The sequence below is a fragment of the Apium graveolens genome, chromosome 2 (assembly GCF_009905375.1).
Source record: "Apium graveolens cultivar Ventura chromosome 2, ASM990537v1, whole genome shotgun sequence".
Taxonomy (NCBI): domain Eukaryota; kingdom Viridiplantae; phylum Streptophyta; class Magnoliopsida; order Apiales; family Apiaceae; genus Apium; species Apium graveolens.
Genome location: NC_133648.1, coordinates 312,526,399 through 312,552,680, shown reverse-complemented (window position 1 = coordinate 312,552,680; position 26,282 = coordinate 312,526,399). Strand labels below are relative to the sequence as shown.

Genomic DNA, 26,282 nt, shown 5'->3' with positions numbered 1-26,282 from the left:
CCTCAACTCAATCACATGCGACAGACACGTAAAAAACAGTGGCGGCTTTGAGGTTGGACGCTACCCGCTCACGGATATGTAAATATTACGACATTACAAACAAGCCTCTCCCTGCCATATATTTTAATCAACTACTTTATCTCTCTCAGTTGGCTCTTTGCTTGTAAAACATCAAGGAGAAGGCACAAATGTCAAAGTGCTCAAGGCAATGAAATATTGTTGCAGGAGCAGGATTGTAGCTTATAATATCACTTTCGAAGCCTTCTTAAGTGGTAAAAATCTGAAATTTTTCAATCAAATGTACGTACATCCATTGCTCTTCCAGTTGAAGAAATTATAAGATTGTGTTTGTCAGGATCAAGCCTAACTGATTACAGGGCTTTGTGGAATATGCTTCTTAAGCATGGCGGGAATATGCTTTTTAAACAGAAAAACTATTCCCTCCGTCCCCTTTTAGCTCGTTAGTCAGAACTACTCTCCGTCCCTTTTTAGTTAGTCGAACTACTTAAAAGAATTCATCGGTAATTTTTTGAATCGGAGAAAATTTACACTATTTTATTACGAAATGCTTTGTTTTCTTGTTGAAAGCTCTTTCTTGATGTCTCTGTAGACGATTATTCTACTACTTGAATGCCTTCTGATAATTAAGCACAAACATAATGTACATTGCAGGACCATTTTTATACAAAAGTTTTAATATACAATCATCATACTAGTGCTTAAAATTATTATATGCCAATACAAACTTTAATCTTTTGCATCTCTAGTGGCTACTTTGTTAGGTAAGGGAACTCAAGTACAAAACGTGATGAACCTTGCCACTTCTAAAAATAACCAACTACCAAAAGAAAGAGTATAAAATCCTTTAAAAATCATAATGAAAAAGGCTCATATATATTAGTTTTATTGATGAAACATGAATGCCTTGATATATCTCTATCAAGAAATTGTAAGATGGAAAAAAGGACTAGGCCATTGTTGCGCTAGTTATTAAGCATGAACTTGTAACATGAACTCTATACATCTTGTAATGAATAGCAGGGTCTATTTACAAACGGATGTCTGTGTGCATAGGCCTAGTTAATTGCAGTGCAGTCGCGACGAATTTCTCCTTTGTTTCCAGTAAGAACTCCGATTCTGCCAAGCTTGGTAATAGCGGATACGAAAGCATTGTTGAAAGCAGTTTTGCTTGATGCAAACTGTTGAACCGTGCTTCTTGATCTGGTATCAGTATATAATATTTGATCAGAACTAAACAGGCCTTTTCCTTGGACAAGGTTTTGGTAATAGGCATTGTCGAATGTTTGTGGCGTGGTGGGATCCATGTTTATGGCGATTCTCGGATCAACTTTTAGTGGGCACATTTGTCTGAGCTGCAAGGCGTATCCTCTGTTCAGGGTCGGATCAATCTGTTTTCCGTATATTCGCTTTGAGAATTGGTTACAATGAGAGAAACCAAGACTATGTGCGCCTGCACAAGAAAACTTTCGCGTCATTTTCATTAAAAAACAACAAACATGAGAAAAATGAGCAGACACTTGAATTAGCTAGCTAGACCTGTTTCCGCACCCACACGTGTTATTAACACTTTCTTTTTGCTAATTGATTACACACGCGTGGCAGAAGTCGAACTCTTGACCTCTCGCAAGAGGGACACGAGTTCAACCATTGTACCAGCCTTTTGTTGGCATGTGTTATTAACACTTAAGATATTATAGACAAATTAAATCCTTCTCCAGAGCTAGTACATTTCAATTCTTAATGTGGACATTAGGATTGACTTTTAGAAGAGCTGTTAACTTAACACCCCTACCTGAAAGCGCAATCATATCTGTTTGGCTTAGACCATGGGATGAAAACATAGAATTAAGCTGATCCAAGTTGAAATTAGCATGTGGAAGCCTGCGTTGAACACTGGCCTTGGTAGATATCCTCCCATCTCTTCGTCCCAGTTCAACTGTGTATCGCGGTCCTCCCGTCTACATGTATCATAATAAAATCAGGAAGTCCAAGAAAAGTATATATAGCAAGTACCAAGTATACAATGCATTTTCCTATCTAATCATCTTGAGGGGTTAAAGATGCTGAAAAAATATACTTTTGTTGCTAATTTATGTCTGAACAATATTACTTCTTCTAGAGCAATAAACTGAAATATATTGAGACTAGATAATAATAATAAAACATACCAAGGCCACAACTTCTCGGGTAGCCAGAGCTAAGATATCAGCACAAGAGACTTTGTTCCGGCATTTAGAATCACTATCAACAGCAGCCTTAGCTTTGATGACAGTGTCAAATCCATCTCCAGCAAGTGAAATATCATCTGGATGATCTTTCTCTGCATTAGCAGTAGGTGAAGCTAGCATCACTGAAGCATCACAACCCTAAACAAAAAAAAAACAATTTTCTTATCAATTCAAAAGTGTCCTATTTTTAATGTGCACACAGAGTTTAGTGAATGATATATTACCCGGACAAAGCAATCATGGAAAAGAAGCCTTAAGGTTGCAGGAGCAGTAACAAAGGTTTGCTGAAACTTTGTCTTGACAGCAGCTTGGACAATAGATTCCACATTCGGGCACGAGTTTCGATAAAAATTCGTGCTTAGCTGAGCCCTGGAATGAGTTATCAGGAGCAGCAAGGGGAAGATGAAGATCAGAATAGACACCAGAGGCACAGAACTTATTCTTTGACTCCCCATATTTATATTATTAATCTCTCTTTATCTTTGAGTTGTAATGTGATGTTTATTTCACATGCTGCATGTTAGTTGCAGCTCAAATCTATATATAGTGTATCAGAAAGTCAGGCCGTCAGGGTCTGTTTGGTTTTAAAAATTTTAAATAGAATAAGAAAATGATTAAATCAGTTTGTGATTGCTTATAAAAGACAATCATTCTTATCATTTACAGTGGATCATTTTAACAAATAATTGTCAGCAATGCGCCAATACAACACAGATTCGACTGAAAATGGTATAATAAAAGAAAAAATGTCTATGGAATTATAGAGTTGTTGGACTAAAAGAATAAACCAGGAAATGTACAGTCTGTCACTGAAATGACGTGTTCCATTCGAATAATCTGTCCGTGTCCACTTATTTTTTTACCTTTTCGCGGAAAGTCATTTTGAAATCACTCTAAATTGAGCGGAACACTTCCGTGTTATAAGCAAATACTCTAGTGATTATGTTCCATGATCAAATGATATTATCGGTGGTACTGTTATATTACAAGTAAATGATAATTATGTTCTACGATCAAATGATATTGTTGTGGTAGGAGTGGTCGAGAGTTCAAACAATTTTTGGATATTTAAAAGTTCCATCTCTGTTAAATTGTGTAAAACAGGGTGCCTGTGGCATGTATGACAAAGAATTTGGTTGAAAAGTCACGGACACCAGAAAAGTGACTAATGATATCACATGGGTTTAGAGCTATTAATCTTCCAAATTGATGTCCGTTGCCTTTGGCGTTTATGTAGTATTATATATAAGCACTAATCTTAGTTTATTGTGACTAATGTCTGTAAAGTAAATTTGTTTTTTGATTGTTTTTTTCTGAAGAGAATTCTGCTAGAATGTGAGATTGTAGTGGTTAAAACTTTACACATGTGAGATTGTGTCCATGTCTCACTTTGTGAGAGAATTCAAGGGTTTGACTCCTAACATGTAGTTAGCTATTGATGATGGAAATGCTAATCAGGATCGAGAATGGAATGGAGAATCAAATGTTAATCAGGATCGAGAATGGAGGATATGAAACTGGTTATGGAAATGAGAATGATATTAATAACCTTTATAAATAAGCCAAACCTCCTTTTTTTTGGTACCACCACCTTTTGATTTCATTTTTCATGATTCATATTATAACTCTAACTCTAATTGTATTTTTATTATCCTTTTTAATTCCTATATGACTTATAATTATATATATAGGGGGTTGTTCTAATAGAAATCAAATTAAAATAAAAACTAGAAATTAGTCAAACCCACATATATTATAAGAGGCACTACAATCGCTTACTATCTTCTCCATCTTCCATTACAGCTAGTCAGTCACCATATAAAATCACCTCCATATCTCTAATTTCCATCGTCATCGTCGATCTATATCCACCATTTACAATCTCTAATTGTCTTCCACCAACACCTTCCGCCAAACTTTTCGTTTTGATTCATCACTGACATAAATTTTGACGGCTTTTTATTTCTTCCGCTTCGATCTTCACTTATCTACACTCAGTGAATTCGATTATATCTAAAAAAATTCAGATTTAACCTTTCGTCATTGATTCATGTATAAAAATCATAAATAGTAAGTTTCTAGTTTTATTTTAAAATTGGTTTGTATTTGATCATCTCCCTATATATTATTTTTACCCGTTTTTCTTTATTAATAATTTTTTTAAGTGATACTTTATTTTCACTTATTTTTTGTTTTTATCACCTTTTGTTTTTTTTGTTTTTATGATTCATGGTGTAACTCTAAGTGTAATATTTTTATCCTTTTTGATTCTTATATGACTTATAATTTTATATGTATTACTTTTACCCGTTTTTCTTTATTAATAAACGAAACATATTCACTTATTTTTTAGTTCCACCACCTTTTGGTTTCACATTTTATAACTCCAAGTGTATTATTTTTATCCCTTTTTATTCCTATATGACTTATAATTGTATATGTATTATTTTTACTCATTTTTAATTTTTTTATAAGCCATAATTTTTTATTATTTTTATATGTTTGAATCCTATTTTTAATTAAAATAAATAAGTTCATAAATTGGCTCAACTAAATATGTTCCGAAAAATATAAATCACGACCAAGTAAATAGGCCATGTGTTTAAATTGAATTTTTTTAATTTGTTGGTAAAATTTCATTTTAATAAAATGGTAAGAATATTATAAAAAATTGTATTTTGGTTTCACCACTTGAAAATAATAAAATTGTTCAAACCGTAAAATGATTACAATTCTATTTTCGTAGAACTCCAAATTATTTTTTGATAGGGTACTTGGTTTCATCTTAGTACGGTTACGCCGTATTTTGGTTTCACCCCTATAGTTCTATTTCATGTAGAGTTTTATGTTGTTTTTTAACAAAATATAGATTGAAATCATATTATAATTACGATATTTCTATTTTCCGTAGAATTCTTTTTATTTTTTATTAAAATAATAAAATGGAATTCTTTAAACAATGTTATTATTAATTAATAAGGAAATCATCTTTTAAGGGATACTTTGGTTTCACCTCTTTTCGATTTTACGAACTTTTGGATTCACCCTTTTTTAAATCTTGATATAACTCTAAATATACCATTTTTATTTTTTTTATTCATATATGACTTATACTTCTATATGTAATACTTTACCCGTTTTTTGATTCTTATATATCACATATTTATATTATTTTTATATAAACAAAATCGTATATACATTGTAATTTCTAGATTTATATCTACGTAATGTTATTTTAGCACCAATTACAAATTTATACATACATAATGAATATTTTATGAGAAAAAATTATGCAATCACAAACTATATAGAAACACAAATTCAGCTAACAATAATAAATTTAAGATGCAATTACTTAGTGCTGTTGATTTAATTTTTTGTTAAATTATCCATCAATCGTGTCGCGACTAAAGTTTTGATGTAAAATATTAGTTATGTCTTTTTGAACAATAGATACGTAATAACGTTGAGTTTGTTGTTATAATAAGATTTTAATTAATGAAAGCTACATATAATTTAAAAGTGAAAATTACAATAATCGTACAATTTTATTTATTATATATATATTTTTTAAAAATTAAAATAAAATTTTATTATCATTATTAAATATTGATATTTTGATCTCGGCTCGTGCTTCGCACAGGTTATCTACTAGTATCTATTATAAACGAAATATGGTTTTGTTTGGTCCGTTGGTTAACACCTTCCGAAAATATTTATTTTCACCTTCCAAAATAAAGTTAAAACAAAAATAATTTATTCAAATATATTAAATCAGGTATCTAATATAATTACATACTCTTTGAACTACAATTCAACTTGACTTCTAATTGCCCTCAACTTCTTTCTCATCTCTTGCACGGGAAACCAAATACTTCCAAACTTAATTTTAATAATTCATATTTTAATATTTGAAAATAATTCATATTTTTAATTTATATTTTAAATCCATCAATATCACCACACATACAAAAAAATAACTTCTTTAATTTCAATAATACCTAATTATTATCTTTTATAATTTATTTTTTATATAATAAGCAAATTGCGAATATTATAATCAGCCTGTGCATCGGGGTATAGGCTAGTATAGATAAAGAGGAAATGAAGTTCACGTTACATCACATTAAATTGTTAATCCAAATATTATTACTTGAGTTTAAGGATCTCATTACCGTTAACCGAACACATTAATAATGAACCAAATACCTCTTTTATGCTGGTACAAGAAAGTATAACTGTAAGATATAGACAGAGCTGCAGGCGTCCGGGCATGAATGTGTTGATATCATACTTGCAAGTTGTTAAGTTTGAAAGGTTATTATGAATAGTCACCGAAGAATGAGCTGTTTTTTTATTCTATTTTAGTACGAGTAGTATATCTCAATCAATATCCGCATGTAATGATGAATACAATACTATAAACGCAACTCAACTCGTTGATTCATCAACATCAAGATTGAAAAACAATATATGCAAAGCGTGATGCTTCACAGCTCTAGCTAAGATACCAATTCTCAAGATAATTCATTAATCAAAGTCCATCATTAACTTAGCAAGTAGATAAATCAAAAAACAATAAACAGATGCCGTAACAGCGAAGGATGATGAACTCGAAACCCCTTTAGTAGTTAGTTAAGAGTAGGTTTGGTAATGTATTAGTATAATTTTTATTCGGGGAGATATGAGATATACGCATGTTATATTTTCTTGTTTTGTCTTTCTTTTTTAATTATATAGACCAGTTTACATGCTTCTCGACAAATTCTATAGATGACATTACCAAATTATATTGTGATGACTTCCCACTTAAAGCCACATTTAAAATCGAACTAGTAACTTGAGGTGACATATCCTAAAGTCGAGTTGGGATCCTCTTTCCCCTTCTTGTGTCCCCTATCATGTTTCTTTTTCTTATTGATCAATTATTTAACTTCTTTTGTCATCCGACAGCCTCTTTTTTTGATTAGTCAATTATTTATTTTTTACGGATTTCTTTTTTTTTGTCTTTAATCTATTAGTTTCTTTCAAATTTATATAATGTATATTCAAATTATTAAAATATTCATTTATCTAATAGTTAATCAATTAAAAATAAATTTTATAGATATAAACATTGTATTATATTATAAATATTATTTTTATATTTTGTACATTAAATTATCAATCGAGAGTTTATTCTACAAAGTTGAAAACTCTTGACATGCTTACAATTTTTTTGATACATACTTTGTTTAATAAATTTATTTATATTCTCTAATTATATCATAATATATATTAATAATTATATTATATAAAATATAAGGAGGAAGTAGAAATAACATAAAAAAGTAATAACTGACTAATAAAAATAAAGGAGACATGTAAATTAGGGATGACAACGGGTCGGGTTTGGATCGGGTATTATAAAAGTTAAATTCAAGTCCAAATATTTTCGAGTTATCCAAATCTATATCTATCGGGTTTCAGATCGGATCGGGTATTTTTCGGGTATCCAAAATTACGAATAATGTAGTCAAATTTAATATTATTTATATATACAAACACTATTAATCACATTTATATGATAGCTAAAATTAAAATACATTAACTAATAAGTAGTTGAACACATTATATTGCACGAGTCGACATGTTGAGTAATATCTAAAATATGTTGATAACATAATATTTAGTATTTTATCACAATTTTTTTTATAAATATATACAAAATACATCTTACATAATAAATGCTGATTTTGAAATAAAAAGTTATAATTCACTACATAAGTGTCGACAATCTTGATAATAATTTACTATTACTCAATCAATACAAGAAAAATATGTAAATTATATATATTACATCTAAAATATTACATATAATCTATAATAAATGTGTCCAGTTTTAATCGGGTTTCGGTTTTGGATCATGTTTGGATCGGTTCGGTATAATTTAAATCCAAATCCAAATTAAAATCCAAAACTTTGGGTTCAGTATATCCAAAATTTCGGATCGAATATCCGTAGGATCAAATTAATTTTTCGTACCCTGACATGTTAGGGGACACCCTGAGGGGACAGGGAGTCATGACCTCCGCAACTTAGCTATTGGGGTGGTTTGTTATGTCTTTTTAAATGATCGATCATAAAAATGTTAAAATTTGAATGTATTGACGCTCATACATGTCTTTGTCACTTAGATACGAACTCTCGAAATTTACACTCCGGCAAAAACGAATACTAATAGAATACGAGATGATAGAATGCTGATATAATTTGATTCTAAATGAAAGTCGACTTTTCAAAACTTGTGTTTGGATTAGGTGTTTATAGATGGGTATTATTGATGTGGCTGGTACGAGATGTTGACGTTTGGATCAACCAGAACTGAAGGCACGCTGAGCATCTAGAGTATCTATTTTACCAACACTAGTCTCTTCCATCAGCATACTTGCTGCCCCTTCATACATAGCAAAGCTAGCTACCAGTTGCCGTCTATTCTGTAATCCAGTCTAACCTTATCTTCTACTTTCATTCGTAGTTTCGTCATTAGTGTCGGACATAGTTTGGTTGGTCCCTCGATACACAATTATAGTTTGTCATTAGTGTCGAAAATAGTTTGATCATTCAATCCATAAACATTAGATGTGAATTTTTAGAGTAATTTTAAAAGATATAAGGGGTGTAGGATTCAAATTCCACTAATAATATATAAAATTATCATTTAGAATATATAACGATAGAAATAACCGTTCATCGCGAACTACATACTAATAAATTACTTTAAGTCATAAATATATTCATTTTTTAATCTACAAAACATCTGAAACGAGAAACGACATTCGACTAAAATTAGCAAAGCTTTTAAAAACAATGTAAACAATTTAATCGTAACAGAAAATTTGAGGACTATGATTATATCGGAGAATCAAAGCATCGTAACGGTGACAAATGTGTTATTAATTTTAAACAAGGTGGAAGTACGATCATATTAAAAAAAAACTGACTCCAACATTTTCAGGAATTATAAAGAAATCAAGTTGAAGCTTGTTCCCTTATTTTTACATGTATAAGAACCCAAGTTATCATCCATTATTAGTGGTTGACAATTATTAAAAATGAAATGCAGCTTTGATTGCACAAACTTCAGCTGACATTTGGAAAACTGTTGAACAACTCTAAAACTACACACAGACCTCAACTTCACCAGAATATACAAAGATAAGGACATACAGACAGAGCTTCTTGCTGAACAAGGTTGCTTTGCCTTGAAAAGTATCTCCAATTAGCACTATGTTGAAAAACTAAATATTTCCTATTAAAAAAACTATATATAAGAATAAACATATATTGGCTATTATTTATAAATATCTCCCTTAAATCTTCTTCTGTGTGTTTTAAGTGCTGATCCCTTGACTCTTGAGTTCTTCTGCCAAGGCAATCTCAATTCTCAGGTCTGGCAAACATATACATCGCGCAAGCCACCAATATATCTGTCTGAAATTCTAGCTAATTTTTTTGATATAATCGAATGCAAGCTTCTTAGAAGCAGAAGTAGCCACCCCTCTCATTTTAGGGAAATTGACTGTCATTACGCTGAAAACAGAAATGGCGAAAATTAGAACTGATATAGACAAGCTTCTAAATAGAACTATGACAACTACTACCAAGTAAAACATGACTCACCTTCTCCACAATCTGAAGCTGTAATAAATTGGCGTTATAAGGTGAACTGATCAGGGAGACTTAGAATAATTGAAGTGACATCTTTAGCTTATTCTGTTTCCATTTCGGTAGTTTGTAAAATGCGCTCTTTGTCATGTTAAATTTGTTATTGAACTCTTCAGATGAAAGATAAGCCTACATGCAACAAGAGTTAGCACGTATTAACTGAATATATGTGAAAGTGAACTCGTTGAAACATAATGTCATTTCAAACAATACCTCTCGTTTGGTCACATCAATTTCTGTAACAGGATCCATAGAGAGTATTGTAAGCCGTTCATAAGGGTGTGTTGGGAGCCCTTCATCATCATCAGCTTCACCCTCTTGGACATCCTCCTGTATGGTATCTATTCTGCTGCTCAATGATTTATCGTTGGACGTTGTACTTGAATCTTGACTGTGTGCCCCTTGGTTCCCTTCACCCATAAGAGTTGCTACTTCAAATTTCAGTTTTCGTTACTACCAAATTATCTGGTTTTAAAAAAGTTCAGGTAATACATACCTTTAACAGAACGTGGCATTAGAGTTGTTTTGGCTGGTTTCTCAAAGTTTGATGTTTTGGCTGGTTTCTCAAAAGTTGATTTTAATGCTGCTATGGCCATGGATTTAGAAGTTACTACTTTTGTAGACTCGGACGGTGCAGGTTTTTGATATAGCTCCGTTACATCTGGGGGAGGAGTTGAGAGGTTCCTACCATTTGGTTTTTCAAAATTAGCAGCTAACGCATTGAATTGCGGAGATCTGCCTCGTGAGCGGGGTCGATCTCGGGAGGATGCCCCACTTACACTCCTGGAACGCTGTGGTTTTTCTGGTGAAGCAGCAGACCTTCCTCCTAATATAGCTGGTCTCCTTTTGGGTTTCTGAGCATGCAACATATCAACTGAGAAGACAAACATTGGACAAGCAACACCTCCAAAAAGGTAGCATGGCAATTGGAGTGACAAAATTCTAACCGCTAAAATGTTTCTGTTATATAGCCCTATAGCATAATATATCAAGGCTATAACCTTATAGCACAAACCATCATACATGGTTATCAAACATTTAGACAAAAAGATAAGTTACAGGGTAAACTAGTCTAGTTTCTTGAGGACGAGTATATCCCGAATCCTGCCCAACGTACGCATAGTAAGCTGTATGTCAAACTTGAAAAAACATTTTCCCATCGATGCTAAAATAAGTAAAGAGTTTCCTTGTTGTATAAAGTTTCTGTTTCAGGTTAAGTAGTTAACCTAAGACATACTGCACGACATTAGTACAAGTGGAACAAACTTCTTTTGGAACTTCAAAATATATTGCACAATATTTGTAGGAGGGTTGGGGGGGGGGGGGGGGGGCTCAATAATTCGAGTATATTGGCAAATTGGAAACAAAACTTATAATACAAGATAGGACTTACATCCAAAATAGGACTTCCTCTAACTATAGCTAGCTTTCTCTGGAACGAGTTTCCATGCATCTGAAACCATACAGCAAGAAAGTGTCAAGCTTGTCACATACATGAGTAACTTCTATAATCACTTCATGTACAATTATTAATCACTACTTACAGCAAATTTTGTGGAGTCCCATTTTGAGAAGAAGCGCGTAAAGAGCGTTGGTTCACTCCCTTCCGTGACGATATATATAGGAGTATGAGGTGACAAATTTTCAAGAAGAAAATCGCGTTCAATAAATTTCTGTAAATGTGGGAAAATTGAGCATGAATTAGTCATTATAAAATTTCCATTGTTTAAGAATCTAAGTCTATTAGGTAAACTTTTTAGAGGCCAAAGGTCAGGGAAGCAGCTGCAAGCCTAAACCAGCTAGTGACTAGTTCAATCTAGCACCTTTATAAACAACTATATTGACAAATTTAACACATTACACAGGAAATTATTACCATTTTAACTCTAACTCTCCAAGCAATATCTTCGAGTAAAAATGATTAGATTGTTGCTGATGTTTACATTTTTCTTCTCATCATCATTTATTGAATCGCATTTTTTTATTATACAATCATCGTGTCTGAGTAAATACTTCTAGAAAGAAATCCTGGCCAAAACTTACCTCTCCAATAGATAATACATCCTTTCTCTTTGTTGAGCTGATCTGTTGCCCCACCCACAAAAAAATATCTGAGTGACAATCCAGGACGAATATATCTTCAGTCATTAGATCATCTTGGTCGAAGTTGTATATCTCTGTCACCTAATAATAGGAAATCTTATTCAAATTCCTGGAGCAAAGCTAACGTGGTGGACTGCCAACCATGCATGCAATAAAAATATATATATGGACATACTTTCATGAAGTACATATGTTATACCTATATACACTGCAATGAAGAAGAAAGATTTAGTCTTAAGACGCACCTTTAAATCTGAAGACGTGGAAGAATTGCAGTGGTGACCAAGGAAAGGAACAGAAATGATCAGCTAGAACAAGGAGAATAGAATCCGAAGAGCTACTTTATGAACTAGACATTCCCCTAACCTTTAGTAAGTGAGCACGAGAACAAATGAGGATCACTTTCAGCAACTCTTCTAACCTTCTGGTTGGGGTATTCTACTTTTCTACCTAATAAGTCCCAAAATTGCTCAGACTCCGAGCCTTCTTTTTGTGTTCTGGTACCCTGCATATCTGGCTGTAGGTACAGAAAGTGATAGTTTATTATACAAAAAAACCATCTTAAAGCTAGATAATTTGTATCGGCAAACTATAGTTGCTAACAATAATTCTTTTTCTTAGTAGACTAACACTATCGGAAATATAAGTGCACTATATATTGTCATCTCTAGCTTTAGATAAGGATATTAGAATACTAATATAAGATCCTGGGAAGGGCCTTCCTCTAACACCTTGAGGCTTTAGAGCGACTGGTTCCTTAACAAAGGAGCCCAACTACTTCTCTTTGTATTATACAAAAAATCAAGATACTCCAGATGCATTAGTGTAAAAAATCACATTTGTAGCATCTAAGCATAAAACAGAGAGACTTGTAAGAAGAATATGACCAAAACCCCAGAATCAGACCTTTATCCAATCCAGCAGCCTGTCAACAAGTTCCTGATCTTCAGGGGATGTAAGGTTTCCGATCCAAGTGAAGACTAAGGGACCATCATGTAATATGTAGCAGTGGGACGAGTTTAAAGATGATGCTCTCTGATGGAAAAGAACAAAAAAAATTAATTTTTTATATATAGGTAAAATATATCAGCAGAAGAAAGATTTTCTCAAGATAAAATTCATCAAGGCAATAGATTGCTGAAACTGGATTATTTAGGGGACACATTTACTGTGAGGTACCATGATAACTAATCTATATGATTAATTTTTTCGTTATGCTATAACAAGATTTAAGTTAACCAAACGCGTGCACATATGAACATCACTACCTGTTCAGAATGAGTTGGGTCCAGGTTTCGGGTTAAAGCATGTAGACAATACAATTAAAAAAAATTTAATCCTAAAGATTACCCATGAACTTGCGCAATTTAAAGAAAAGCGAGGGAAGGGAGGCCAAGTGACATCACTTCATTGCACAAACTAATACTACTGAAACACGTGCAACTAAAAGTAGATATAGAAGGAAGTATTTTAATTTAAGAAGTAGAAATATAACAAATAATTGGGAAACTATGCAAAAATATCATTTAGTAGAATAATCGAGGTGTGGAAAGAAGCTAATGTAGGACTTACTGTTTCAACTTGAATTGCTTGCATGTTTTCAGGTCCAGTGCCCTGCACCCTAAATAGAGCAAGCCCTTCCACTGTGTGAGTATCATCTGGAAGTTCATTCTCTGCTATATATTTTTTGTATCCAACACTTTGACCTCCCTAATAAATTTGAGCCATTGGTGTTGGTAAAGAAGCAGAAAACACGCATATAATGACAAAGGGAACAAATTTAGATTTTTAGTTGAGGGTTCTCACAAACCTTAAAGACCAACAAGGTCTGAAAAATGGCAAAGAACTCGATAGGTTCATTTCCGTCATAATAGCAAGCCTAAAATTCCATAATGACAAATCCATGACAATAATCATGCATGAATAAATTATCAACTCCTACATCGTTGAAACAGTTTTTGAACATAAGATAAACCTGAGTAGGCAAGAACTTCATTGTTTCAATCATCTTACTTGCTTGTGAAATCGCCGAACTTCTATCCGCCTATCATGTGTCATTATTTCAAAGTAAATAATTAGCTTACAGTCATAAAGTGGGTGAAAATACCTACCTCTTCTGCATCACTAGTTAAACATGTCTAAAAAGTTCCAAAGATTTAAAATGAAGAAGTCAGCAAAATTTTGAGAGGTGAAATTAGTGAATATGAATATGTGGGCAATATACTTGATCTGCAATTTTTTACCAATAATGCCACATACATGGAGTTCATTAACAAACAAATACTAAATTTTCAAAATGTATCCAATAATATATTTTGTCAAGGAATAAGCAGGACTAACAATTTCCGTCATCATGGTACAAACTTACATGAAATTATTGTTCAATCAGTGAAATCTTCAAGCTTTTCTTGGTTTCTAAAAGTATATAAGGATTTGATTCAAAGTAATAATGATTGTATATTTTATGGTAAGTATAGGCTATATAAACTTAACTAAAGAAATTTTTACAATGACTCTCCATATACATGACAACTTACTTGGTTAAACTTTTGAATGTTAAAGTTGGTTTGTTTTCTTCTCTTTTCAATCTACTTGACTCCCTTTCTATTAGTGTGTCCCAACTGATAGTAGCTTATCCCTGGCATTGCAGCCAGATGGACGGCCATATCCCCATGTAACAAGAGGTAGAGCGTTCGAATCTTAGTGAAGGCTTGTGTGAGTGGGTATATTATTTCTTTAGTTGACCTTATCGAAGAAAAAGAAGAAGATAGTAGCTTGGTATGGGAAAACTCTCTCTGTATAAATGCCTTATATGGACATACATTTCTGCTTTTTCTTGTTACTGTACATACCCGTTTGACTTGTTCAGCAGGAATATTAGGGGTGGCGGGTAGTCGAACCTGAGTACTCTCCCGCCTAAGCTCTGATACCATGTTGAGTAACTAGCTCATCCAAAACCTTAAAATGTAACAGGAAGGCCTCAATCGGATAATATATTTAGCACAGCTAAAAGTGGTTGTACTGACAATATGGGTTGCTCGAGAGACAAGATTATTTGTGTTTGCCTCAATCATTATCTCTTCTTCAAGCAACTGATAAGAAGGCCAAAGTGTACATGAGTGTGGAAAGGTTATACAGAAGTGAGAAGACCATGATGTAGGACAATCAAAATGGCTTTGGCTAAGTATTCGTGCAGATTTTGTTATTTCTTAAGTTTTGTTAATAAAATACTTTTGCATGTATAGCCACTTACCATTCGCAATGTCATTCTAGATTCAATATACTTAAGACTACTTCGAGTGCATGCATATCATATAACAAAACAAAAGAATTTAAAACTTAGTGCAAGCAAAAATTACCTCAATGGATTGCCTTCCAAACCATGTCCCGATAATGTGTTCCTCGCCTCTTTCCCCAGGACATGAATATTGGAAGACATAGCAGTCACCACTATAAAGTTTCGAGTCCTCAGAATTAGAATTTGAAAGAAGAGTCTTCTCTTCTTCATCCACACGCCAAACCTGTTCAACCATTCAAAAATACAGTTAACAAAAAACCACGAAAGTGCACTCTATATAGAGTGATAGTCTGTATCATGCTTTTCTGTGTTAAATGTTATTTACATGCTCGAATTACTAGTGTTAGTGGAAACAGAAATATATCCTCATATTGATAGCATGAGACTGGTAAAAAAAGAGTTAAACAAGATACAGATTTTTTATGTGAAGTCATGTCAAAAATTGATTAAAAATCAATTCAAACTTACCATTTGATATTAAATAGATGAAGCTTGAAGAGTGTAATTCATTTAAATTTACAGCAGTGTTCGGATAGATGAAATCGATTAATTTGTTTCTTAAAGATTATCCGAGTGCAGTACCTATCTTTCTCTCCTACTCCAACATAAATCAGCCGACTTTGTAAGACAGGCCTAATACTTCTAACTTAAATATTTTTATTATCACTTCCCATTTGATCAATTTATAGAGAGAGAAAAACTACTTTGTACGTGCAAAAGTTCTCCAAAATTAGATGCCAAATAAATTGTATAGAAATTAGCAAGCCTTGGTGGATAAAACAACCAGATGTTTGTGAAATAGCATACTTAGTCCTCATTTTTTAAATTGAGAGTTGAGACATAATTTCTCATAAAGGCTTTCATAATTGCGCAAGCCCAATAAGATGCAAATAGAGTACTGCATATACATTCCTAATGTAGATCCACAGGCATCCGCTTGCCCATGGAAACTCCTAAGGACTCGTATCTACAGATATTCTTCACTAATAGCAGAACAAGCACTCCTATAGTTCCCCAAAGACATATCCAAAATATCTGCATAAGAGGGTGTCTACTATATACGGAAGACCACCTGCTTAGTGTTCTTTGAGAAGAATAACTCACATCCTCATCTTATGTTCGAGGGAAAAAATAATCAAGTAACAGAAGAATAGTCCTGGCAGGCAGCAGCCACATAAAGATTTACAATTTCATTTTTCTGGGACCAAATTAGTAGTGAGCAGTTAGTACCTGCAAGTTCCCTGTGCAATCAATATGTGGCTGTGTTTGAGATTCTTCCTTTGCAGGGCCTTCTTTCATGAGTCCCTTAACATCTACCCCTTGGCGTCTGAGAAGTGCTACAAGAAAACAAGCAAACGACTGAAAATAAACAACAATCTAATTGGAAGTAAAATGTAAGTGAGAATAGAATTTCGAGACATTTAAGGTGACATCAAGACTGCAGTATCGTTGTGAAGGAGGATAGAATAAATATAAACTCACCAGCAACCTTGCCCCTACCAACCTCGGGTTCAGTTACCACAGTTGGTTGAGGCCATGAATCAAATTTGGAGCGGAACATAACGGTCTCAGATCCCTCTGTTACACGAGTGATATGAGTTTTTGGTCGATCAACGCTTTGCAGTAATTCCTAGGTAATAAGATCACTGCAGTAATTAGTTGCCGATAACCATACATCAAGATTAAAAGGCATAAGCAGACTATTATTTCAAAATAATAAAATGAATAATAAAAAACCTCTGCAGCTCGACTTGCACTTTTTCTTTGATCAAGGGAAGTATTTTTCCCCATCCAAGCATAAATTTCCAACCCACAATCCAAGAGGTAGCATTTATTAGTGTCTAGCAAATCCTTTGTCAAAGATTCAGCATCCATAGGTTCTGCCTGCCCTTCAGAAACACTATAGGAGAGAACATACTTTTGTCAATTTAAGAAGTACGAAGCTATTATATTAATTTCACACAAAAAAAAGAATATTGGTATTATACCATCTCAACGCTAAACTATATGATAGCTAAAACAAATCTGCTTCTCTGAAGGCTTGAATGCATTCCAATAATATTAAAGAAGAAATATACCTTTTACCTGCTACTTTTATTTTGTTACACATATTAAATAACAAAGCATGAATAGTACACAATCTTAAAACTAGTGCTTAATATATTAAAAGGCCTAGATAGATAGAAATACACGGTTGTGCTAATTTTTGAATCAACTTATTTGTCGCTACATGACAACTATAATCATCTACTGTTTCAAAAATTGTATAACATAAAAAATGTACGACAGTTAAATTTAAACAGCATATAGAGTACAGGCGAACGATAAAGGATATATATTTTTTTTTGCTAATATAAGGAAAAAAAGTTGCCGGTAAAGTAATTAATAAGATATAAGTAAATTATCAATAGCAAAAAAGTTTATTACCCATAAAGTCTAGTAGGATGAGCGTCCATACTTTGAGCATCATCAGCAGGAGTTCTCTTAGGCAGTGGAGCATAACCACCAAATAAACCCCAGAATTCTCCACTTTCAGCATCAGCCATCAATCTTCCATCCTCTACTCGGAAACATCACGGGAAAAGAATGAGAGTTCTGGGGATCATAATGATAGCATCTCACAGCATGCAACTTAAGTTTAGCTTACCAATGGCAGCTATCTCACATTTTCCATCATGATAAGTATCTTTAATGTACTGGACCACTTCCAGAGCTTTAGCTCTCTCTTGAATAGATGATTTAGAACCATTGAACTGGAAAATTTTGGAATCTGTATCAAGGATAAAGACGTCGTCATGATTGAGTGAGGATCGAACAAATTCAACCTGAAACCATTATATTCAGGGCCTAGAATTAGCAATAGGTATTGACAAAAATCCATCATATTGGTGAAGGATCATTCTTTACTTACCTCATTCACATGAACAACATGTTTCCCTTTACAAGCATACAAACGGGTTGTATGTTCTTCAGCTTCAGCATGTTTAAATCCAGATGCAACTCCACCTTTTTGAGGCATGATACATGGTTTGAAATATGAAAGAAACTTTTCAGTTTCCTGTCCTTGCACCTCTCGGTACTGAACAGCCCGTCCTTTAAGAACTGCATCTAGTTCAGTTGTCTTAATAGCTGCAGTCCCAGCTTCATCCTATCAAAACAAAGTTTTAGCCTTCGAAGACAGCTACTTGCGGCTACTTAAAAGATTGAAATACAGGGAACAGCTACTTACTTGACTAGTATCTTTACCAAGCCAATAATGTATATCATGACAGAGAGCGCGACTTTTTAGTGCAGTTGTCTGCATTTAATAAGATTACAGTTTTAGAATTTATTTATACTTAATTATGGAGTTTAAGTAGTTAATCCAGTCTGCATACTGAAGATTGAAAATGAAAGCGATAACCAATTAAAAATCAGCAATATTAAGTGACAGTAATTAGGTTAATTCTTTTTAAAGCATTTATGAAATAGCTAATATAACAACGTTACATGAGTATAAAGTAATAAATAAAAATCAAGTAGAACACTGTTACATCACTTGCCTTCAAAATGATATAGGAGTCCCCCGTAAAAAACTTTCCATGAGAAGAAGTTGGCACAGGTACTGGATGAAAATTTTCAATGCGCCATATCTCTAACCCTCTATGTATTGTTAAAGAAACAAATTATATAAACCTCTGATTGGGAGAGAAAAATCAACCTTTAGGCCATGATTACGAGATACCAGTTCATGCATTATTAATGTTGGATCACCTTTTAATTTCCATATCTTGTGTACTAATGTCACTAAGGGTAATAATTGTTCGGGAAAGGTTACATGTTCAATACACAGGTGAAATGGGCAAATATTAAAATTGACAAAACGATAGTTAATTGCATTTTATAACAAACAAAAGGATACTCCTTATGTCCAGCTCCTTGAAAAGCTGGATCCAAATCCTTCGCGGAAATGGACATAGCTGTGTTTTCCTTTCTCTGGGCTTTAGCTTTCAAAATTCTCTCCAAATATTAAAACTCACTTCCTGAAATACATAAAAAAATCATGGAAGATACATTAGATTAAGTAAACACTATCCAAATCAGAAGCTAACCTCATGATTGGCAATGCATCCTACTGCCTGCACGGCAGATTGCCCTGCATTTCAGGGTATATAAAAGGGTGATTACTAATCAATACGGAAACACCAACAATTAATTGGAAACAGAAATATCAATAGCGAATTAGTTTGAGATATTATATCATGTAAAGCAAGCGAGGATTGTAAAGTTAGATTCCACAATTGTTACAGTTAGATTCATAATGAAAAAACCACCATTTACAAAATATAATCCCATTTTTCTAAGGCACCAATTACGCATTCCACAATGCATTACCATTTGAAATCTAACAAAACAGGGACATATATAATATCAATTTCTAAGGCACCACTTATCTTAGCAATTATTACCAAGTAAATATGAATTTACGCTTTAGATTCTATAGATACATACTAAAGCTTGCCCCAGCAATTTCTCCCTGATAAAACCAAAATCTAACAAAGAATGTGTTTAATGCAACTGCAGGCAATCAATCAAACAGCATGGAATCTGCCAAACAGTACTTATAAACAGATAAAAAACCAAGCACATATCAACAAAAATCATACTATTTTAACTGTCAATGATAAAGCTATATACCGCATGCTTAACAAAAGATCAACATAACCGAACAATTGCAACGTCGAGATCTTCAAAGGGGTGAAAACTAATCAGTTTTAAGGGGGTTTCACATGCAAATTCTTGAAAACTCGTGTTTCTGAAAGGGTCGAAGAGAAAAGAAGAAAAACAAAGAAATGGAGATGGAGAAAAGAGGGTAGGGGTGAAATCTCCTTGAAAAACTGAAATGTGGTTTGTGAATTCCCGAATTGTCAGGACTAAAGAGCATTTTTGTTCACTCAAATATCACATGTGCATGTGTATATAACTAACAAAACAAATAACTAACAAAAACATGATACTACAATATACATGTTGCTTTCGTTTTTTTTTTAAACTCGGGAAAAAGCGCAATTATTGATGCAAGCGAAACTATTTACTTACTCCCCACTTACTTTCCTTCCTATTTAAGATTCGGGAGCAACGGATTAATGTTATTACCGTAATCTTCTTGTGCCCGGCCATTTGCACCGGAACTGTTGCACACTTCTCTTCAACATCTTTGCTTCTTGTTAACTGTGGGGAGGCAGACAGGGCACTTAAACAACACAAGTGTCAGATAACAAAGGCAACTGATCAGCGAGCCACCAGTTTACCCCGCTAATTAAATTGAAACTTTGACGCCTTGTGCTGTTTAACTATTATATTGTTTGAAAAAAAGTTGAATTATCTTACTTCTGTTCTTTTTAGACCCTTAATTTTAATAATAAACTTACAACATATCTAATATCTTAGAGCATCTTCAACGAACTCTCTATTATAGCTCTTAACTCAAAATTTAACTCAAAATTTGAAGAGAGAGAAAAAATATTGCTCCAACCGGTTTTTAGGGGCTCTTTAAATCACTAAGAGGCCTTTCTCTCTCCTCAATTTTAAGAATCCAGTTTCACTCTTAACTAATATTATATTATATATTCATAACTATACTCTCTTTCTCTCTACACTTCCTTTACATACTTATGGTTTCAAAATGTTTTTAATAATAAAAAATAATTTAGGAGTCAATATAAAGAGTATTAACACATACTAAATCACTAAGGCTCTGTTTGGGTGTACTATTGAAAACTGATGTGTTGTGAGAGAAAGTGCTGGTGGAAAAAGTGATGTCAGGAAAATTAGATGATTGTTTGGTGATTGTTTTTTATTTATACATATTTTGAGATATAATATATAAAAATAATATTTTTGAGAAGGTTTGATGGTGAAACTAATAACTACTTCCTGCAAAAGCTGAAAACAGTTTTTTTCCAAAAGTATGGGGACATATTTGTGCTAACAGCAGTTTTTAGACCAAAAGCGCTTTTCCAGGCAGCAGCTTTTAAAATTTACCAAACACCGTTTTGATAGCTTTTCAGCAAAAAGCTGGTGTAACTGTCTACAATAGCAATACCAAATGGTATCTAAGAGCCAATTATTTATATTATTTATAAAGAGTGAACTAAGAGTTTATTGGAGATGTTCTTAGGCCCCAAAATTAGGGATGGTAAAGCCGGAATGGACGGGGTTCAGGTCCATTTTTTTAGAAAAAATTCGAGAATACCGTTATAAAGTTATAATATTATACCAATGATATCGATAAAAAATGGCTAAATACTAAAGACACATAAGAGAAATAGAATGTGTACGTTACTGTTTTTTTCACTACATCATAGATTGCCTATAACAACCAAAAATAAAAATGTAACTTAAATATCGTTGCTATTTCTCAAAGTGTTTTCTAAATTTGGAGATATTGCAACAATTTTAAAAAAATGTTACAGTTGAACCGAGAATGTGTCAACTTGTGTGAAAAATTCGAATTCCCTTGCAACAGTTTTCAAAATACGTTGCCAACTCCAAAAATTTCAGCCCATTAATTTCGCGGGCTCTCAAACAAAGCATCCTTTCAATTTTTTTTAACCCAAGCACACAGATATACGCGGGATAAAATAACACTTTACAAGGATACACTTAAACAAAATAAATACAAAAATACACTAAACAAAACAAGAATTCAGAAAGAGGCGAACACCAAATCACTCTCACAGATTGAAATTGGATGAAGAAGAATCAAGCTCAAGCATTTAAGTTTGAAGATTCAAGATCAACTAAGAAGGCATGTTCTTCCCTAAATCGATTATTATGTCAATTGAATTTTAATTATGGTTAATTTGAATTTTTTTGAATCGATTTTGTATTGTGTGTTTGTGTTTGAGATTGTACATCAATTATTCAAGTGGCTTGCTTCGATTATGTGGAATTATTTAATTTGTCTTGATGCAAATTGTTATGCTGATTAGCAGTTTCGATGAGTTAGGGCACAATGGTTTGACAGTCAACTTAGGTTAGTCATTCTGCAAATCTGGTTCGTATTGTGGTTTATAAGTTCCAAGATTGTTATCCTTGCGGTAGCAGCACTAGTTATAAATTAATGGTTTACAGATAAATTAATGATTGCAGCTGCTGTGGCTTGGGAAGCAGGCAGGCCACTGTTAATAGAGGAGCAGGCCACCACAGAAAATGGAAGTTCGAATCAAGATTCATTTCACGTCTCTTTTCCATACCTGGATGTTTACTTCTGGGAGGCCAAGGTATATTATATTGATGAACGTGTTCACTGCTAGCCTAAACATTATAGCTAGTCATTATATGTACGCTTTGCCTAAAGGCTAGAGCAGATTTGTTTTCTCTGTTTTTTATCCATTACACTTGCTTTCGTTTTCTAACAGGGACAGCAGCCTCTATTTCCACGAATATTAGGTCACGAAGCCGGAGGGTATGTTTGAATTTTAATAAGAAAACTTTTAATACAAGAGAATAAATTTATGTTCTACTGACCTAGACTTCTAATTACATGTTCTAGACTTTGTGGTGTGCATAATTTTATCCTTGAACGAATTTTATTGATTTGTATTGTTGGCTCCAGAGTCATAGAGAGTGTTGGAGATGGTGTTACAACCCTCAAACCCGGAGACAAAGTGTTACCTCTGTTTACAGGCGAGTGTGGGGAGTGCCGTCATTGTAAATCAAGTGAAAGCAATTTGTGTGATCTTCTAAGGATCAATTTGGACAGAGGTGTGATGCTTAGTGATGGTAAGCCAAGGTTTTCGAAAGATGGCAAGCCTATCTATCACTTTGTTGGAACTTCCACCTTCAGTCAGTACACTGTTGTTCACTATGGCTATGTTGCAAAGATCAACCCGGAAGCTCCGCTTGATAAAGTGTGTGTTCTTAGCTGTGGTATATCCGCAGGTACAAAAGTGTTTATCTTAGCATGGTCTACGCATTGATACTAGATGCAAGATACATTTTATTTTTTTTGTTTTTTCTAAATAAATTGCAGGATACTATTTTCTTTAAGTAATTTACAAATTTGACTTACCAATAGAAAAACAAACCTAAATGGGACATCACTTATCTAGCTAACTAGAATCATCTGAGTCATATATATATATCCAACCATTCTTTAAGGTTCTATAGTCTATACATTCATATTATTTCTTATATCAAACAATTTGAAGCTAGTCACATAACTGTATATATTATCAACACTGTAATTCTGTACCTTTTTCTTAGATAGGTCGAGTTGCTCCATCTGTAATTGCTCCTGAAACAATTTAACACTCTGTTAAGAATGCCGTTTTTCTACATTAAATAATTCACCTTATAGATATTAAGTTACAGGGAGACACGTAATTTGACCTTCTTGTCCTTGACAGATAATAAGCCTTCATTCAACAACTGCTCCAACTGCTGCAACTCTTTTAAGCCCAGACCACTGAGGTCCTTCCCCATTATCTGCCTATAAATATGAAAAACATGACAGAATTAAGCATCTTTTTCCAAGTACAAGTGTACAACTCTTTCACAGCTAAAAAAAACTTACATGTTTTTCAACTGGAGATCTGCAATCTCCTGTTTCAGACGTTCCACTTCCTGAACATCCTTCTTCTGAGAAACATTACACCATAAAAATAAACACGAATTTTATCTTCTCCCTTTTTATCAATTATTAATGTAGATCAATTAGCTAGCCTTTTCTGTAAATCTTTTTTGGTATACTTATTTTAACATCCAATTTTATCTCTTATTAAATGGTTGACTTTCATTTTGTCATTTAATCTCTAACTTGTTTCGCAGCAAGTATCTGTAGTTGTCTATACCTTATCAATTATGCAAATTTCAGTTGAAAGCGTAAGAGCTACTCTGTGTATCTTGATCTATCTAAAGTTGTCATGTTAATAAGTTTTTCTTTATAATCTTTCTAAATTTAGCGATAGATTCAAGTTAATATCGATCTCAAGTTAATAATCTTTCTAAATTATGCAAATTTAGTGAAGTTTAATTCTCCCTTGAAATGGGCTAAATATGAATGCATCTGAGAAGTGTTGAATGGGCATCTCTAATGTTTCTCCTTTTCTCCTTTTTCGGAGCATTTAATTTATATATTCTGACTAACTTGTGCTTTGTGTAAGAATTTTATTTGTGCCAGTAGAAATGGCTGAGTAGAACCAGCTTCCAACTGTTTATCAGAAATTTGCTACCCAATACAATTTTGGTTCCAGCCTTTCACATGATGTTAAGAGTACCTATGGAAGCTTTTCTATACAGAAAAGTTGTTTTTCCTTTGGGAATTATACTGGTGCAGGACTGCAGTACCTTACGGAACGAACATACCCAGCCACCCAGGACCTTCCATTAGCTGAGAAAGGGATTGCAGGTTTTGCCATCGATTTTCTCATGGATGGAGTCTCTGCAGCTGTGTCCAAAACTGTTGCTGCTCCAATTGAGCTTGTGAAACTTTTGATCCAGAACCAAGATAAATGTTTCTCATTTAGCGAAGAAGCTAAATGAAGATTACTACTATTAGTTTTGTTTATTAGTTAATTTAGTGTAGTAATTTATCCTTTTGTATTGATGTACATTCTGAATTATATGCATGATTATGTTGGAACATTCTTTTGAATGGTTGTTAATGGTTATAAAATGACATTGGTGTTTGGTTTTGTGGCATAAAACATGCCTGGTTTACTTTATTTACAGTCAAATCCTACTGTTTTTTTAAAAAAAATAATGTTGCAATTGTGTGTAAATATGTTGCCATTAACAATTACATCAGCTATAAAATATTGCAATTGGTTCAAAATTGTTACAATATTTTCAAATTTAACCTTAAATTTTATTGCAATTGGACCAATTAATGTTACCTTAAGGTGGTTATTTAGCTGACAAAAATAGCTATTGCAATGATTTTATCGGGTTGCTGTAAAATACATTTTATTGCTATATATGGTTTATTGCAATAATATTTTGTTGTTGCAATATATTGCTTAATATGTTGCAATAGGACCTCTATTGCATCACCACTTAATGCAAAGCTAAAATTTTACATATTTGTTGCCATAAATTCTACTGCAACAGAAATAGCCCATAAGCAATATATTTTTGTGGTTGCCATATCCATTCTATGGTGTAGTGTTTCCTAATCACAAACATTAGTTTATGTCTTCTAACCATAGACTCCCTCCATCCCACAGGAATGTTTACGTTCATTATTTGCACGCATTTCGAGCCTTTTATAAACTATAGTTTCATATATTTTTTTTTAAAATTTTATCTTTTTTGAATAAAAGTTTAAACATAAAAATTTTATTCAGAAAAAACAAATTTTAAAAAAATATTGTAGAATTATACTTTAAACGAGCATTGAAAAGTGTGTCGAAAAGAAACGTAAACAATTCAGTGAGACTGAGGGAGTATACTACTACAAGCCATGTACGGGAAATGATAATACAACTATTACATGATCTAGTATTTACTTGTACAATTTGTTAATAAGACTTTCATGTACTCCGTGTATTGTTGTATGTGCCTTTCTAGAACCATATTTTAGTTTGACAATCACCAATATGTTCATATTATAACGCTGCTCCTTAATTGTCAAATGCGAGTTATTACAAAGATTAGCTGCCTCGTTCAAATCTTGCAAGGAAAAACCCAGTGGGATAAAAATCTTGACGAAGAAAAAAAAGAGTACAGCCTCCTCCTGAATATAATGTCTTACAATTTAACATCTTTTTGTAGCAATGATTTCATTCTTCGCATTCCAATATTATTTCGCAGCTTTTCAAAAGTTGAGGTAGGTAGCGACTTTATAAGTAAATCAGCCAGATTATCACATGAGCGCACTTGTTGTACATCAAAGTCACCATTCTCTTATAGTTCATGCGTGTAGAAGAATTTTGGCAAGA

At 33.2% G+C, this 26,282-nt stretch overlaps 2 protein-coding genes and 1 pseudogene across 4 annotated transcripts; 1 reads left to right on the top strand and 2 right to left on the bottom strand.

Annotated features, from left to right (window-relative positions):
* Window positions 1–872: 872 nt before the first annotated feature.
* Window positions 873–2,797, bottom strand: LOC141708757 (peroxidase 45-like). The gene is made up of 4 exons (XM_074512526.1): window positions 2,474–2,797; window positions 2,190–2,387; window positions 1,814–1,979; window positions 873–1,471 (listed from the first exon to the last, which is right to left on the bottom strand). The coding sequence occupies exons 1-4, from the start codon at window positions 2,702–2,704 to the stop codon at window positions 1,077–1,079; spliced, it is 990 nt and encodes a 329-aa protein (XP_074368627.1). The 5' UTR covers window positions 2,705–2,797; the 3' UTR covers window positions 873–1,076.
* Window positions 2,798–9,265: 6,468 nt separating this feature from the next.
* On the bottom strand, window positions 9,266–20,165 carry LOC141706396 (villin-4-like; annotated as a pseudogene).
* A 1,821-nt stretch (window positions 20,166–21,986) lies between these two features.
* LOC141708756 (alcohol dehydrogenase 1-like) lies at window positions 21,987–25,049 on the top strand. Of its 3 annotated transcripts, XM_074512525.1 has the most exons (5): window positions 21,989–22,147; window positions 22,335–22,375; window positions 22,474–22,622; window positions 22,761–22,807; window positions 22,958–25,049. In XM_074512525.1, the coding sequence occupies exons 3-5, from the start codon at window positions 22,482–22,484 to the stop codon at window positions 23,319–23,321; spliced, it is 552 nt and encodes a 183-aa protein (XP_074368626.1). In that variant the 5' UTR covers window positions 21,989–22,147; window positions 22,335–22,375; window positions 22,474–22,481; the 3' UTR covers window positions 23,322–25,049. The 3 variants fall into 3 exon arrangements, with proteins under 3 accessions (XP_074368624.1, XP_074368625.1, XP_074368626.1); XM_074512523.1 differs by having other exon boundaries at window positions 21,987–22,375; XM_074512524.1 differs by having other exon boundaries at window positions 21,988–22,375; window positions 22,492–22,622.
* Window positions 25,050–26,282: the final 1,233 nt, after the last annotated feature.